The 17,038-nt window shown below is 48.6% G+C and overlaps 1 protein-coding gene across 4 annotated transcripts in view; it reads left to right on the top strand.

Moving 5' to 3' along the window:
• The window catches only part of SLC22A5 (solute carrier family 22 member 5), a 25,332-nt gene extending 8,294 nt beyond the window's left edge, over positions 1-17,038 (top strand). The window contains exons 3-10 of one of the 4 annotated variants that reach the window (XM_036314521.1): positions 4,640-4,794; positions 5,772-5,943; positions 7,916-8,042; positions 10,481-10,581; positions 12,628-12,842; positions 14,768-14,950; positions 15,923-16,058; positions 16,407-17,038. In XM_036314521.1, the coding sequence (XP_036170414.1) occupies positions 4,640-4,794; positions 5,772-5,943; positions 7,916-8,042; positions 10,481-10,581; positions 12,628-12,842; positions 14,768-14,950; positions 15,923-16,058; positions 16,407-16,494 (1,177 nt within the window). In that variant the 3' untranslated portion in view covers positions 16,495-17,038. Of the gene's footprint in view, positions 1-4,639; positions 4,795-5,771; positions 5,944-7,915; positions 8,043-10,480; positions 10,582-12,627; positions 12,843-14,767; positions 15,103-15,922; positions 16,059-16,406 lie in introns of those variants that run through there. The other 3 variants (XR_004968376.1, XM_036314522.1, XM_036314523.1) reach the window with 3 other exon arrangements.

Below are 17,038 nucleotides of genomic sequence, written 5' to 3'. Positions count from 1 at the left end.
CTGGGCTGAGGGACACACAACTCCCCACCCATGCACGAGTTTCGTGCACCAGGCCTCTAGTATTACACAAGAACAAAGCCATTTTATCCTGTAGCACTGATTCAGGGTGATATTTTGGCAGGTTTACACCTATGGATTATTATCCTTAACTGAGGAGTCTTTACTCATGAAAAATACATGCATTTCTCACTAGATTTGTCTTTTCCAGAGTATCATCCAGCAATTTAAAAAAAGGGACAAATTCCAGTAGTCACCAGAGAGCATTAAGAGTTAAGTAGGCCATCACCGTTAACTGGTGATTCTAGACAAGCCATAGACACTTGTCCTTTTGGGGGAAGGGCCTATGCTCCCCCAGATCTTTTATCTAGCAACAAGCATCAGCTGATTACTGATATATATTTAACAAACACATGGAACTTAATATGTGCCAGACACTCTTATAAGCACTGTACCGAGTAAACAATAATAATGATTTAATCTTCATAACCCTGTGAAGTAGGAAGCATCAGTATTCTCATTTTACAGATGGGGAAAATAAAACCCAGAGGAGTTCAGTGACTTGCCCCAGCGTCACACAGCCAGCAAGTGGCAGAGCTAGGATTTGGGTCCAGATAGTCTTGATCCTCTGCATTGCGTGGGCCCTACTCTTCTAGAACTTGCCTCCTAGCAAGGCAGAATGTCCTAAACAACTAATTGAGGGGAGCACTTGTTATTCTCAGTGGTAGTAAGTGATACAGAGGAGATGTGCACATGCTAAGAGAGTCTGACAGGGGGCCAGTAGAGGGTGCCCCAAGGAGGCAAAGCATGCACTGGGAGTTGAAAGATGAGTAGAAATTAGCCAGCTAAGGGAATGGAGGGAGGAAAAAGCATTCTGGGTGCAAGAGAGCAGCATGAACTTAAGCCTAGACTAAAGAAAAGGCATAATAGCATATGTTAGGAACTGGAAAAATGTCCTCTGTGATGGAGATGTGGAGAGTGGTTAGAGACGAGCAGTGAGGCAGGCAGAGGCCCAGGTAGAAGAGCAGATGGGAGTAGCAGGTGATAGTTAGGAGCTTGGACTTTAGTCATAGAGCACTGGGGAGCCATTGAGAGTGTTTTCAAGCTTGAGTGTGACATAATCAGATTTGCAATTTTTAAAAGATTATGTGATAAACTTTGTGGAGAAAGTATTGAAAGGAGAAACAAGAGAGGGATTGTAGAGAGACTAATTAAGAGGTTATCACAATAATTTATGCATGAGATGGTGGTGGCTTGGACTAGATTGCAGGTGGTATAAATGGGGAGGAGTGGTAGGAGGTAAAGCCAAGAGGACTTGGCTATGGGTTGGATGCGGGAAATGAGGAGAGGAAGGTTTCTGGTCTACACAACCGGAGGGATGACAATACCCTTCTCTAAGACAAATAACTCTGGAAGAGGGGACGGTGGTGAGTTCCATTTGAGCATACTGAATGTGGGGTGATTATGAGACTCCTAAGTAGAGGAATTAAGTATGCACTTGCAAATATGGATATAGTGCTCCATGAGAGGTTTGGACTGGAGAAGCACGTTTGGGAATTAACAGCTCATAGAACCCTCATCACAGTCCCAAACATGGATGAGATTGCCTGGCGGGAATGTAGAGTGAGAAGAGGGGACTAAGCTTAGAGGCCCTCCAAGTGGGAAATACCCTCTCTCTGAGTTGAGTGGCAGCCGAGACTCAGAGTAATTACTTGGATATAAACAGGGAGAAGGTACCCCAAGCTCAGAGTTGAAACGCAGTGCATTTTTCTGGATTAACTGCATCATGGGTTGGGTAGGTCTTTGTGGGATAGCCTAAAAACCTGATGGCCGTGTAACATCCTGACTACCTAAGGAAAGTGTTTAAGTTCCAAAGGATCGTCCAAGTCAACAGAAATAAAACATTAATGAGTATGGAAAAAAACAAACACCAATGAGTATGTTAAGGACTACATTAGTCTTTAGAAGTGCTAGTAGTGTTTTTCAAAACTTAAAAAAAAATTGTCAGCAGACTTATTTTAAGTAGTATCATTTGAGTCCAGTAAATGAAACAACTAGAAGTATGGCTGTTCTGGTTGTAGCCCCTACCATCAGCCCTTAGCACCACCCCCACGGGAGGCCCAGGGCTCTGTGGAGTGGACAGTTTCTCTTCTCATTACCTCTGAGTCAACCAGTTCAAAACCTAAGTCAGACAAATTACCTAAGTGCAATAGATTCATTACCTCAACTTGTCTAGGATACCAGTAGTAACTTTTTATGTAGGACAAAGGTTTAACCTTCATGAATAAGTAAGGCTGAAATTCAAGAGCAATACAATAATCTTGGGGACAGAGACATAGAAGCATCGAACAGACCATCAAACCTCAGAGGGAAGGCAGGGGAGGGTGAGAGGAGAGATAAGAGATCAACCAGAGGACTTGTATGCATGCATATAAGCATAACCAATGGACACAGACAGTAGGCGGGTGAAGGCATGTGCTGGGGGGTGGGAGTGGCCGGGGAGAGGTCAATGGGGGTGGGGGGCGGAGGGAGGAGCATAAGTAATACTTTAAACAATAAAGAATTTAAATTTTTAAAAAATCTTGGATTGTCAAAGCCTTTTATCTGACATTGAGTTAGTTTTATGTGCATGAATTATGAGAGGCACAACTCTGGGAAGAAGTAGACTGGTATTTCCTGGTTTTGTAGGCACGTATATGTTTGATGTTTGGTTTGGTTGACATATTTTATTTATTTTACTTTTTTGTTGACATACATTAAAAGTGAGTGTTTCTGGGCCCAACCCGGACTGCCAAGGGGCTGGTACTATGCCAGGATTCCCTGGATCTTTCTCTTTCCCATCATCCCAGGGAGCCCTTGGGCGGGGAAGGCAGGGATAGAGGTTACAGCTCTGCCTGCAGGAGGGCTGCCCTTGGACGGCATGGAGGGTGCTCTGTAAAAGAAAGGCCAGAAGGGGGTGTGGGGAACAAAGTCTGCTTCTAATGTCAGGGTTTCCCCATCTTCACACTATTGACATTTTGAGCCAGAGGATTCTTTGTTCTGGGGGACTATCCTGGGCTTTTTAGGATGTCTAGACCATCTCCAGCTTATGTCTACTACTATATGCCAGTAGCACTAGCCACCCCCTCAAAAACAAACAAATAAAAACCCCCATCGCAGTAAGTAGAAACACCAGCTCTTCAGTGCAGTGTAGGTCCTGCCACCCTGCAGTACCCTGGTGAGCAGCTGACTCCAGCCACAGTTGTGTGTTCTCCTCTTAACCACCCTGCCCCCAGGGCCTTCCTTGACCTTGCAGGCTAACTCAGAGTCCCTGGTTTACATTACCTTGGTTCCTTGTGCCTTTCCTTCAGAAATTGCTAAATAGCCCTAGCTGGTTTGGCTCAGTGGATGGAGCGCTGGTCTTTGGACTGAAAGGTCCCAGGATCGATTCCGGTCAGGGCACATGCCCGGGTTGCGATCCCCTGTAGGGGGCATGCAAGAGGCAGCCAATCAGTGATTCTCTCTCATCATTGACGTTTCTATGTCTCTCTTCCTCACTGAAATCAATAAAAATATATATTTTTTTAAAAAATTGCTAAAGAAAAGGTGTTCTCATGTAATTAATGGTCTCTTTGCTATATTGTGAGTATCATTGGAAGCTTGGTCCCTATCCTTACTCCCCCTTGTCAACAAGTACTTTTCTTTAGGGCCTCATCTCAATGTCCCATCATCAGGGAGACCTTCCCTGAATGCCTCCATCCCCAGCCCCTACCCCCAGTCCAGGGTAGGTTCCTTTGTTGTACACTTGAGGACCTGGGTGCTGATCCTTCAGTGCACCTACCTTAGTGTGTAACTGTACTTTCAGTAATGTGTTTATTTGACTAAAATGTGATCACTGCCCAGTTGGGTAGCTCAGTTGGGTGAGCATTTTCCTTGCACCAAAAAGGTGGCAGGTTCGATTCCAGTCAGGGCACATACCTAGGGTGTGGGTTCTATCCCAGGTTGGGACACATACGAGAGGTAACCAATTGATGTTTCTCTCTCACATCGATGTTTCTCTCTCCCTCTCTCTCTCAAAAGTGATCACTGTCTATTTCACTACCTATCCTATATAATAAAAGGCTAATATACAAATTGAGTGAATGGCAGAACGACCGCCGCTATGACACGCACTGACCACCAGGGTGCAGATGCTCAATGCAGGAGCTGCCCCTTGGTGGTCAGCATAGCAGTGGTGGCGGGAGCCTCTCCCACCTCCGTGACAGTGCTAAGGATGTCCGACTGACATCTTAGGCGGGGAGTGGGCCTAAGCTGTCAGTCGGACATCCCCTGAGGGTTCCAGGACTGCGAGAGGGCGCAGGCTGGGCTGAGGGTGCCCCCCCCCCCCAGTGCACGAATTTCGTGCACCAGGTCTCTAGTAAACTATAAGCTCCATGAGGGCAGAAACAGCATCTTTTTTTTTAATAAGCATCTTTTGGGGGGGCTACCCTGGTGCCCAGGCTGTGGAGGCAGGGAGGATAAAAGCATAGGGACTGGGAGACTGGTACCCTAGCAGTACTGTCCACCACCCATCCCTGAATGGTCCTGGAGAAAGCCCCTCTTGGTGGAGCCCCTTCCTACCGCCTTCTCCCTGCTGGTTCTGTCACTCCGCTTTCTTTCCCAGGTTTGGTCGGAAGAACGTGCTGTTTGTGACCATGGCCATGCAGACAGGCTTCAGCTTCCTGCAGATCTTCTCCAGCAACTTTGAGATGTTTGCCGTGCTGTTTGTCCTTGTAGGCATGGGCCAGATCTCCAACTATGTGGCAGCATTTGTCCTGGGTATGGCCATCAAGTTGGAGTTGAGTACTTGATCCTGTGTTTCACCATCGTCTCACCACCACTTTCTGGAGACATCCGTGATGTCCCTCAAGGGGAAGTGGTCTCTGGCAACACCAACCAGGGCTTCTTAGAGAACCCAGTTTGTAGGCAGGGAATCTGAGTCCACCAAGTACCCAGCCTTGGGTCCCCAGCAGCGTGTAGCCTACCTGCTGTATGCCAGTTCTCTTCTGGCCTCTGAGGAGTGGCTCCTTGGTTTTATTAGGACTTGATGGCCATTTCACTATACCCCACCCCAGATCCTTCATCCAACAAAAAGGGCCTGCCACTGCCCAGGGCTGAGGTAGCTAAGGAGAGAGGGAAGTATGACATGAGGAACAAAGGCCAAGGAAGAAATGGCCCCCAGCAAAACACTGGCAGTGAAGTTGACTATCAAGAATGAATTGATAGGATCAGGCTTTAGCCATGTGACCTTTGGGTTTTAATTAAGAATTCACACTGCGGGGCTTTTGCCTGTTCTCACTGAAAAGTTACCAGTCTCACTGTTTGGAGGAATCTAACTCTAGCTTATCGGTCTCTCAGTTGTACTGTTGAAAGGATTATTTCTTTCTCTTCACACTTAACAGAATATTTTTTCCTTAAAGGATAGCAGTCAGCCTGTGCAGCCTTAGTAATGACTTCCCCTTTAATGGATTCTTCCTCCTGTGAGGGTTACATTTGGAGGCCTAACGTGGCATCTTTAGCATATGGCTTCAGGAAGTGATGACATTTTCATGAGAGAACTGTCACCGAGAGGCCACAATGAGGCACGCCCAGCAGATAGTCAGACCAGGCTGGGTTCAGAATCCCATCTCTCTCGAGGGCTTAGAAACTTAGAAATAATTCTGGCAGCTTTCTTGTCTTTCTGTTGACAAGAGAAGATGAATAAGGAAATAACCTAAATTAAAATGCTAACATGACTCCTCCCTTGCTTTGAACAGGAACAGAAATTCTTGGCAAGTCCATTCGTATTATATTCTCTACGTTAGGAGTGTGCATATTTTATGCAATTGGCTACATGCTGCTGCCACTGTTTGGTTACTTCATCAGAGACTGGCGGATGCTGCTGCTGGCGCTGACATTGCCGGGGCTGCTGTGCGCAGTGCTCTGGTGGTGAGTGTGCCCAGGGGTAACACCCACAGGGGATCTTCCGTCTTCCATCTGGCCTTCACTAAGGGGCAGCAGCAACCCACAAATCCCTATTTGGGCTCCCAGAGACAGGAAGTGTAAATTACAGTCAAATTTTGTTCTCAACCAAGTTGTTGGGGGTGCGGAGAGGGGCAGAATTGTCTCCCTTTTCAAAACTTCAGTTCTTGACCTCACAAGCCTTTCGTGCTGATACATCCATATGGCAAAAGCCACTCTCCGGCCACACACAAAGGAGAGAACGCGGGTCAGCTTACCACGAAATCTCCCTGAACCTGCTGTTAATAGCTCAGGAAGTCGTGCTATGAATATCTTCATGGGGTTTTGTTGTTGTTTTTTTTTGCTTTTGTTGCTGGTGGAAAGGACAACTAGCACACCTTTAAAACATATACAAGATGCCATCAAGTGTGCTGTTGTTGCTAAGGGTGTGAACGTGCTCACAGAATTCCGATCACAGGGGACTGAAGAGGTCGGAAACTATTGTTGATTTGAGTAAACGAAAAGCAGAAAGCCGTTACCTGCTGACAATATTTAGGAGACAGTGATATGTGAAAAGTGAAGATGCTGCACACCTACTTCCTGAGAGACGCCCATGGAACTAGTGCTGAAAATGATCCGATGAAGGCTAGTAGGGTGTGGTTCCATCAATTCAAGAAGTGTTTATAGATTAAACAGTACACATAAGAAAGGTTAAAGCACAGACTCATTTGGGGATTTGGGATGGATTCATTCCATTTACATTATTTCTAGGGGGGGAAAAATGATTCAGTTTTCCAACAAATCCCATCTCAAACAGCTTTCCAAAATGAATTAAGTTTCAAGAACCAAGGTTCCACTGTATTTGTAAGTTACTTTAGAATGTTTTCTCCATACTCAGAAAAGCCAAAGGCAAAACAAAATCCCAGGCATCAGTGGACTTGTTCTCAGCCCTGTGCTGGGTTATTCAGAGTTCAGGGAGAGGAAGAAGCAGCATCTTCTCTGAGAGATGAGCATCTTCTCTGTGAGATGACAGGGTCCTCCCTGGCCTCCAGGAAGTTATCCGACTACAGACTAGATGGCTAAGGCCCTGCTTCTGGCTGTGTGTTGCCACCAAGGCTTCATGACACAGGCACTGGGAGAAGAGGAAGAGCGATGGAAGCGAGAGTTCCCAGGGTGGCCACACAGAAGAAGCCAGGCTCCATCTGAGCCTCCAACACAGAGGAGTTGGACAGGCAGAGGGGAGGCCATTCCTTACCAAGGGAGGGAACACAGCAGAGGGGCTGAGGCGGGAATCGCCCCTAGCAGGTGGGGATGTTGAGGGCACTGCCCCACATGTTGTGAACATTCCAGGGCATTTGGGAAAGGATACAGAGCTCAGCATGGGTCCTGGTCCTGACCCAAAGGCTGGGGCTACCTGCTGAGGTAGAAATTAAGATCCACATACTCTCAGAGCACCCAGATGCCTTAGTAAGTGTAGGTTGAGAGTCTGACAAGTCAATTGGGTGAATCAGGTGGAGATGAGGAAAAACTAGAGGCTAAGAGGCCAGTGTAGAAACTTCTGTGGATGCCAGGAACAAGCAGAGGAGTACAGGTGGGCAAGGAGCTGGGCTGGGCTGAGCTCACACACAAGCCAGGCTTTGGGAGCCCAACTTGCCTGGTCTCCTTAATGTCCAGCAGGTGGCACCACTGCTCCTCAGAAATGGAGATGGCCAGCCAGTGGAGGCATCCCATCATGGTGAGCAGGCCCTTCCAAATTTTGTGCACTCCAGTGTACTCAAAAGCTCACACGTCAGGTCATTATTGGGTGTGGCATAGATGGTCTCTTTGCTTCTGACTTGGAAACACCAAGTATTCCCCAAACCTAGCTCTGGTTCTGAGGCCCCATTTCCCACCTGGACCCCATTTTACATCTTGTTTGTTAAGCAGGAATGCCTCAGTGAGATTGCTTCTTTTACTTCAGGTTCATCCCCGAGTCCCCCCGATGGCTCATCTCTCAGGGACGATTTAAAGAGGCAGAGGTGATCATCCATAGGGCTGCCAAAATCAATGGGATTGTTGCACCCTCAGCCATCTTTGAACCAAGCGAGGTAAGCCCTGTATGGGAGCTGGTGGGAGGGTCTCCGTGCCATGGTTTGAGGGCAGCATTACAAAGGTCAGAAGCTCAGCCAAGTCAGTGTGGCTCAGTGGTTGAGTGTCGACCTATGAACCAGGAAGTCACAGTTCGATTCCTGGTCAGTGCACATGCCCAGATTGTGGGTTTAGTCCCCACTAGGAGTTCTGCAAGAGGGAGCTGATCAGTGATTCTTGCTCATCATTAATCTTTCTCTCTCTCTCCCTTCCTCTCTGAAATCAATAAAAATATATTAAAAAGCCCTAGCAGGTTTGGCTCAGTGGATAGAGCATAGGCCTGCAGACTGAAGGGTCCAGGTTCGATTCCAGTCAAGGGTACATGCCTGGGTTATGGGCTCAATCCCCAGTAGGGGGCATGCAGAAGGCAGCTGATCAATGATTCCCTCTCATTGATGTTTCTATCTCTCTCCTTCTCCCTTCCTCTCTGAAATCAATAAAAATACATTAAATAAAAATATATATATTAAAAAAATACAAAAGACCAGAGGCTCTCCCTTCACACAGGAGCCCTGCCCTCTCCCTGCCTATGCCCCAGGTGCCCAGGCAGGCCCTATTAAATTTCAGAAGCTGAGCCCAGCCGGTGTGGCTCAGTGGTTGAGCATCGACCTATGAATCAGAAGGTCACGGTTTGATTCCTAGTCAGGGCACATGCCTGGGTTGTGGGTTCAATCCCCTGTGTGCAGGAGGCAGCCAATCAATGATTCTCTCTCATCATTGATGTTTCTCTTTCTCTCTCCCTCTCCCTTCCTCTCTGAAACAATAAAAATGAAAAATTTCAGAAGCTGAGAAGCAGGTGCTAACTGCCTAAATCTCTTCACCTTTCTTGTGGAAATTAGGTTTTCTTACTTTATACACTTCTTTTCTAGGCAATCATATAATCTTACCATTACTTGTAACCATAAGCACTCTTTATGAGTAAGGGGCTAAGTAGTCTCCAATCGTAAAAATAATAATGCAGTTTGTAAAACAGGAAGCAAACACAGTTTGGAGTTAGAAGTGTTCGGTCTCCTCCTGTGGGTAGTTGTTGCATGACCCTGGAGCCAGGTCCTTTTTGGTGTCGGACCCTTTCTTTGTCCCAACCCACCTCCCAGCAAACCCTGTTCTCACGCCGTGAGTAACCTCCTGGCCCTGCCTGATTCCCGGGTCTTGCTTCTTCCTGTTCTCCCAGAGCGTCCACCCTCTGCAGCAGGCAGTTCTCTTCAGTCTCGTGACAGTGAGAAGAGGTCAGACGTTGTAGTTGCTGGCTGCTACAGTTCTGGAATGTGTGTCTGATCTGACAGGAAGATAGGGGACCAGCTGTGAGAACAGCCACCGGCACTCACGCTGAAGTGTGTGGAAGGCACGTTAGAGACACTCGGGCCTCAGAGATGCCGAGTGGGGGTTTGGGGAAGAGGCCAGTTCTACGCAGCAGAGAAGCGGCTGGCCCCCCCGCCAGCCCGGCCAGCCTCGCAGCTGAGTGGCGGCCCAGCAGCCGCTCCCTCCAGCACAGTTGGAAAGGGCAGGAGTGGATGGCAGAGAGGGCTTTTCAGAGAAGCGGCTTTGGTGGCTTTTCAGTGAGGGGTCAGTTTGGGTGAACCCATGGTCCCACTGGCATCCTTGAGGAAATGAGGCTATTCAGGGGATCCATTAAGTCTAAAGTTGACCTTGTGTTGAACTGCTAACGCTGGGAAAACAAGCTCCAAAGCTGGGTTTGCTTAAGAAAGAAACATCAGTGTGTTTAGACGTGTGGTTTATGAATGTCCTTGGCTATGCTGAATTTCATAGGAAGTCACTCTGGGTGAAGCCGAGGTCAATTTTCCTGTTTTTCTATCTGAAATGTTTTTGTTTTTGGAAGTAGACCAGAGACTACATGGTATGAAGACTCAAAACATTAATTCTTCTAAAATAGCAGATCAATAAACTGCACAGCCAGTTTCTCTCTCTGACCCAGAGGGCAGGGATCCAGCCTTGGGGAGGAATGCTTAGAGACCTGCCTGGAATGTGGCCACTGACTGGGGTGGTGCTGTGAGGGCGCCACCGTGGGCTTGGGTCTGCCTTGGCCCTCAGGGACTGGCCACTTATTTTCCCTCCTCATTCTTGACACTAATGTGGTACTGACAAGGCCAGGGGAAGCCTTGTGCTGCCCAAGATGCAGTCACTATATATACTCTTCTTTTTAAGAAAGAAACAAAACCCTCCCCAACTCGGAGAGGAAGATGCAGGGGTTTCAGGTATGCTGTTGGATCTCTGAATCTCCAGCCTTCTCTCCCTCCTATATTCTTTTATTTTATTTATTTATTTATTTGCAGTAAGGATCATATTTTATTCAAGTCTTTGGGGATTAATAGAGTGTCTGGCAGAACTTCATCACTGTAATAATATTTCCTCCTATATTCTTGTCATTTTGTCCCTGCAGCTACAAGACCTAAGTTCCCAGAAGCCGCAGTCCCACAGCATTCTGGATCTGCTCCGAACCCGGAACATCCGAATGGTCACCATCATGTCCATAATTCTGTGGTGCGTGAGACTGTTTGAGGCTTCCACGCGACGCCTCTGCAGTGGCTGTCGTGCCTCTCTCATTGGCAAATGTGGTTTAGACCCAAACTGAAAGGCCATGTCATCAGAAAGTAAAAGGGATGTGTTTTGCCATCAAAGAATGAGCATGTCACAATTCTTTTTTTTTTTTTACATATTTCTTTTTTTTTTTAAGATATTTTATTTTATTTTTTGTTAATCCTCACCCAAGGATATTTCTCCATTGATTTTTTTAGAGAAAGTGGAAGGGAGAGGGAGAGACAGAGAGAGAAACATTGATGTGAGAGGGTCACATCGATGGTTGCCTCTGACACGTGCCCCAACCAGGGCCAGGGCCAGGGATCAAGTCTGCAACCAAGGTTTGTGCCCTTGACCAGAATTGGGCCCAGGGCCCTTCATTCCAAGGGTCAACGCTCTATCCACTGAGTAAAACCGGCTAGGGCATGATTCTTGATGGAATCTCAGACAAGGAAATGGAAACTGTTGTGGGGGGTTTGGGGGGGATATATAGAACCTTTGAGGATCCCTCCAGGTCGTGGGCGAATCCTTGCTCACTCTGGGTCCCAGTTTAGCTGTTCCTGTCCCTTGTGCCCCAGGCAGTGGCTAAGGAAGACAGGGCAAGCCTTCAGGAAGGCGCCAAGTGAAGACACCATGCTCTTTCAGTCACAGAGGCTGCTGAGTACCTTCTGGGAGTCTGTGTGGAAGCAGGATCCCTCCTTCTGGGATGTTTGGAGAGTGTCCTGGAAGCAGGGCTCCTTACCAGTTCCTTCTGATGAGACATTTCACCAAGTGTGTCAGGAAGGGAGTTGCATTTGCTCAGCTGCAGACACTTAGGGTTAGAGGCACCACCTGATCCTGCTGGGTGAGGAAGGCAGACTTCACCTCAGTCTAAACTACGAGTCAGCCAGTCTCTGGGCAGCCAGCCATTTTGCTCCCTAGAGATGATGAGTCACCCATTTCCAAGAAATAGCCCAGGCTCCCTCAGGGCAATGCCGCGCCCGGGATCGGCCTCAGACAGTGCCAGCATTCAATGTGTGCCACAGACTTGCCAGTCGCCCCCGCTGTTCACCTGGCACTCCTCCGGCTCTGGGTTTCCCGGGAACTCTTGCTCCTGCCCCTTTCCCTGGTTGTACCAGCTGTGGCTTCACCCCTGCAGATGAGCCCAGTCTAACCATAAAGGTCCAGTCTGACAGAATGTCCTGGGGACAGGGACACCGGGTGCGGGTGCGGCCTGCAGACGAGAGCCCCCCTGGCCCCGCCATCAGCAGTCCCTCTCCTCCGGGAGTAGGTGGTGGTGTGTTCACTGCCTCTGACCAGCCTCTTCCTGGCTGGTTGCCACAGGGGGTCTGCTCTGGCTCTTTCTCCAAATGCTTTACCGTGTTTGATCTTATCCTTCCAGTCCTCTCCCACCCCTCTTGCTGTCTGCTTCCTCTCACTCCCCAGCTCCTCTGTAGCTGCTGGGTTTGAGGAGGTTCAGAGAGTCAGGAAGTTGGCTTAGTGAGAGCTTCAGCTTAGGGTTTCTACAGCCAACAGGCAGGTTGGAGATGGGTTTGTCCTTTCTTTCTTTCTTTCTTTCTTTCTTTCTTTCTTTCTTTCTTTCTTTCTTTCTTTCTTTCTTTCTTTCTTTCTTTCTTTCTTTCTTTCTTTCTTTCTTTCTTTCTTTCTTTCTTTCTTTCTTTTATTCCTTCCTTCTTTCCTTCCTTCCTTTCCTTCCTTCCTTCTTCCTTTCTTTCCTTCCTTCCTTCTTTTCCTTTCTCTCTCTCTCTCTCTCTCTCTCTCTCTCTCTCTCTCTCTCTCTCTCTTTCTTCTTTCTTTCTTTCTTTCTTTCTTTCTTGTAAATCTGTCTGAATTGTATGTCTTTTTGCTGTTTGGGATCCTCTGAAAATGCACTGGGCCAGAGACTGGGTTCAATCTGCTGCCCTCCCCTAAGGGTTGTGAATTTCCTGCATTAGTTGCACTTGGAAGGTCCTCTGTTGGAGGCCCCAGGTAGCTGCTGCTCCTCCAGCTTACTTCTGTGCTCTGCTGCAGGATGACCATAGCAGTGGGCTATTTCGGGCTCTCCCTGGACACCCCTAACTTGCATGGCGACGCCTATGTGAACTGCTTCCTATCGGCAGTGGTGGAAGTCCCCGCGTACGTGCTGGCCTGGCTGCTGCTGCGGCACCTGCCCCGCCGCTACTCCATGGCCACCGCCCTCTTCCTGGGCGGCAGCGTCCTCCTCTTCGTGCAGCTGGTGCCCCCAGGTAGGGAGTGTGTGCGTCTGCCTCTGGGGTCTTCGCTGAGTCACTCAGCCACTACCAGGCTGTCTCCCCCAACTCATGAAGGGATTAAAATAATGCCACCACCGCTCACCTGCATATCTGCATTCTTGGCCAAAAAATCAAGAGAAAGTGTCTCCTGAGACCCGACACTCCTCATGGCCTGGGCTTGTGTGGAGTGGGCAGAACAACCAGGTGGGGCTGGTGGTTAGTTTTACTCTTGACTCAAGCAGATTTGTTTTTCTCTGTGGGGAAGCATGAGACTTGGTTGGAAGGCTTATAAGGAGGCTATTCCAAGGAAAGGGAAGCGTGTGGAAGGCCGCCTGCTCTGTTTATCGGAATTCTGACTTAGGGGAGTGTCGAAGGCGGCACCCCTAATTATTCCTTGACATTTCCAAACAAGTCTGTGCATGTGCGGACCCCTGGGTGTTTACTGGAATCCTTATGCTTAATCCCTGAATGCCCTTGCCTAGAAGACTATGCAAACACATGTGTCCTCCCAAGATTACTCACCCTATTGATTGTATCTGAAGATTAAAAACTCTAATAAAAGGCTAACGAGGCAGGCAATTGAGGCTGCCTGGTTGCTATAGCCAGGCCGTCCCTTAGCCTTTCTTTCACAGCAAACATTGTGCAGGAGTAGTCCATTCATCTGTCACTCAGGGTCTGCTGGCCAGCCCCACCATTTCTCTGCAGAGTAAGGGAGAGGAAAGACAGCCATCCCCATCACTCTTTAACCGGGCCCTTAGTCATTTATTTATCCAACAAGTAGATAGGGGCACTGTGCTGGGGCAGGGATGCAGGAGAAAACAACTTGGGCAGAGCCCAGGCCCTCCTGCAGCTCACACTCTAGTTGAGAAAACAGGTAAACAAGTAAATAAAGGCTTAATATAGTGCAGACTGTGTTACCTTTATAATAACAAGCAAGGACTGTGGAGAGCTAGTTTATACAGAGTGGTCACGGACAGTTGAAAGAAACATAGATGAAGTGATGGAGAAAGCCATGAAAAATTCTAGGAACGAAGCATTGCAGACTGAAGAAATAGCAGAGGCATAGACCCTGAGGCGGGACCAAGCCTGGCATGTTTGAGGAGAGAGGAAGAGCTGGAAAAAGACAGAGAGGGGAAAAAGGAGGGGCCAGATCATAGGCCGTTAGCAGGGTCTGATTCTTAAAACCGTCTTGGCATCCCGCAGATGGAGGAGACAGCCCTTTTCAAAGAACAGTTCATGGACTCCCCGTGGTAACTAGATTGTCAGAGTACCCAGGGATTTGGAGGCCTCTGGGGATCGTTTGTGGGTCCCCGAGGCTGGCAGCACTGCACAGGGACAGCCCCGACTGTGACATGGCAGGGGAGCCCAGGAATGCGTGTACAGGTTCGCCCAAGCTCAGGGAGACCCACAGGCCGCTCACAGCATCTCCTCATTGGCACAGCAAGCAGGGTAGATGGGAGGGTCCGTTCCGAGGGTGTGTGGGTCTGAGTAGAATGAAAGCATGAAATGAGTTAGATGTGAGCTTCCCGTTCACCCAGAAGCCAGTAGTTATACTTCCACAGCGCCTGCAGCATAAGGTTCTGGACGCAGCTGGCCCCTCGACAGGCGCGTGTTTGATGACTTCTGGCCTGGAAAGCAAGTTTGTTCGGGATGTTGAGGGGCTCATTCTCGTCATCTTCACACCGAGGGGAAGGGCAGGCACTTACACAGCTGCAGGTCCAGCTTCCTCTCCGTAGTAACAGTTTGGAGGGATCTCTTGGCTGTAGCCCCTCATCCCACAATAGGAATGCCAGCCCCACAGAAAAGGGAGAAAGTATGTTTGTTTCAGACAACAAACAAAACAACAAAACCTGGAACTCTCAACAGCAGTGTACCTTGGGTTGGTGCCTTCTCCTACCTTCTTCCCTCTGTCTCCCCAGACTTGTATTATTTGTCCACCGTCCTGGTGATGGTGGGCAAGTTTGGAGTCACTGCTGCCTTTTCCATGGTCTACGTGTACACAGCCGAGCTGTACCCCACCGTGGTCAGAAATATGGGCGTGGGAATCAGCTCCATGGCGTCCCGCCTGGGCAGCATCCTGTCTCCCTACTTCATTTACCTTGGTAAGTCCCGTGGGCCGAGGGCACACGGGAGCTTTGGGGCGGAGGCACTGGTGAGCTGGAATGCGAGCTGAAGATGGCTTGCGAAGGGAAAACACACAGCAAATGGGACCCATCTAATCCTGGATCTGTGCCTGGAGAAGGTTCCTGTCCAGGTGCGTGTGCTGTGGAGAGGCACTGGCTTGTAGCTAAGCCTGAAATTGCTGAGAAAAGTAGGGAGTTTTGTTCCTGTTTCAGCTTCCCATCAGAAAACAGAATCCCCTATCCTAAGAAACTACACAGTGGCTTAGGGAGCCAGTATTCTTAATTGGAGAACCTCTTCTTGGAATCAGAATTTAAAAGGAACAGGAGAGGGAAAGATGTCCATTCAAGAGGGCTGATGAACTGAGAATGTGTGCGGGTTGGAGCATGTGACACGGTGGTTTAATTCTGTATGAAGATGCGCCTCATGCCATTTTCTGTAGCAGGGCACCATTTGTCTCTTCCTCAAAATCATTTTCTCTTGGCAGCTGCTTTCCCCTGAGCATCCCTGCTGGCACATCTTTGGGGAGGAGTGCGCCCACCTTGAGAGTACCCGTTATGCTAGGTGAACATGCTCCATAGATCTGACAAGCAGAAACATCTTGCTTGACCTGTAGGCAAATTGAATGGGTTGTAACACATCTGGAAAGAGCTATTCCTGTGGAGGAGCTATTCCTGTCCCTGGACGAGTATCTTGCATTTTTTGGAAACCCAGCATTTAGAAATAGGAATCGTAGTCATCATGGCTCCCCTCCCCTGCACCATGAGGCATTCCTGGACCTCTGGGCATGCCAGTGCCAACTCTGGGTTCTGAGACCCGTCTAGGTGCCAGACCCCATTCTGGCAGCTCAGACTATGGCTGAGGGGGCAGGTGATCCCCATTAGAGCTCAAAGGGATAGAGGGGACCAAGTCTAACTGCACCCTGGCTTGGGGCTCTGTCTGTTTTGCCCTAGGTGCCTACGACCGCTTCCTCCCCTACATTCTCATGGGAAGTCTGACCATCCTGACAGCCATTCTCACCTTGTTCCTCCCAGAGAGCTTCGGTATCCCCCTCCCAGACACCATTGACCAGATGCTAAGAGTGAAAGGGTAAGGAGGCCTCCTTCTTCACCATGTTGGCACACTGGGGGCAGAGAGTTCCCCGGGAAGTCTCACCAGCGCCAGGGACTGGTTTAGAGGGTTAGAAATGGCAAGGAGATTGCATTCCATCCTCTGTGGCCTGACAAGATCACCATGTCACCATGCCCATCTCCACAGCAACAGCAGCTCTGGGAGAGCACAGAGACTAGGAGAACCTTGCAGAATCTGCTGTACGATTTCTTTTTTCCCCTTTAGCGATATAGCCTCAGTTCTAGGTTGGTTTTGTTTATTTGTTTTGAGACTGATGGACATCTTTTTAAGATTTGTTACTAACATTTGTTTTGCTTGTTTTGATAGGATAAAATACAGGCAAACTCCAAGCCACACAAGGATGTTAAAAGATGATGAAGAAAGCCCCACAGTCCTTAAAAGCACAGCCTTCTAACCACCTCTAGTGAGTGAGAAAGTGAAGAGGAAAGACTGGTCTTGTCAGAAACTGTGTAGATGCTGAGTCCTTCAGCGACAGGGTCTTTGCCGTTCATTCCGTCGACCCTTTGTCTGACAAGCTCGCGGATGGGCACCTGGGCTCAGAGGCTGCGTGTGGTCCTAGAGCGCCACCTTCCCTCCAGCGACACCGTGGCTACTGACAGACAACTTCAGAGAAGTCCTAACATGATGGACGGAGCACTTCCTAAGAAGTGAACTAGAACCATTGGGATTTGGAAGAATATAAGAGGCATCTGCTAAATTTACATTTTAATTTCAGACTTCCTGAAAAGGCCTCCTAATAAAACTGGAGGTCTAAATCCCACCCTCTAAATATTTTCTTCGATTCCCTCTAATGGTGCACTTTAGAGGGAAAAAGATCATTTCAGCCCTGGCTGGTGTGGTTCAGTGGTTAGAGCATCAGCCCACATACCGAAGGGTCCTGGGTTCCATTCCTGATCAAGGGCACGTACCTGGGTTGCAGATTCAATCCCCAGCCCTGG

This window comes from Myotis myotis, unplaced genomic scaffold, assembly GCF_014108235.1.
Source record: "Myotis myotis isolate mMyoMyo1 unplaced genomic scaffold, mMyoMyo1.p scaffold_m19_p_6, whole genome shotgun sequence".
Classification (NCBI taxonomy): Eukaryota; Metazoa; Chordata; class Mammalia; order Chiroptera; family Vespertilionidae; genus Myotis; species Myotis myotis.
Note: the sequence above shows the minus strand (reverse complement) of the source record. Positions and strands in the feature narration are given on the sequence as shown.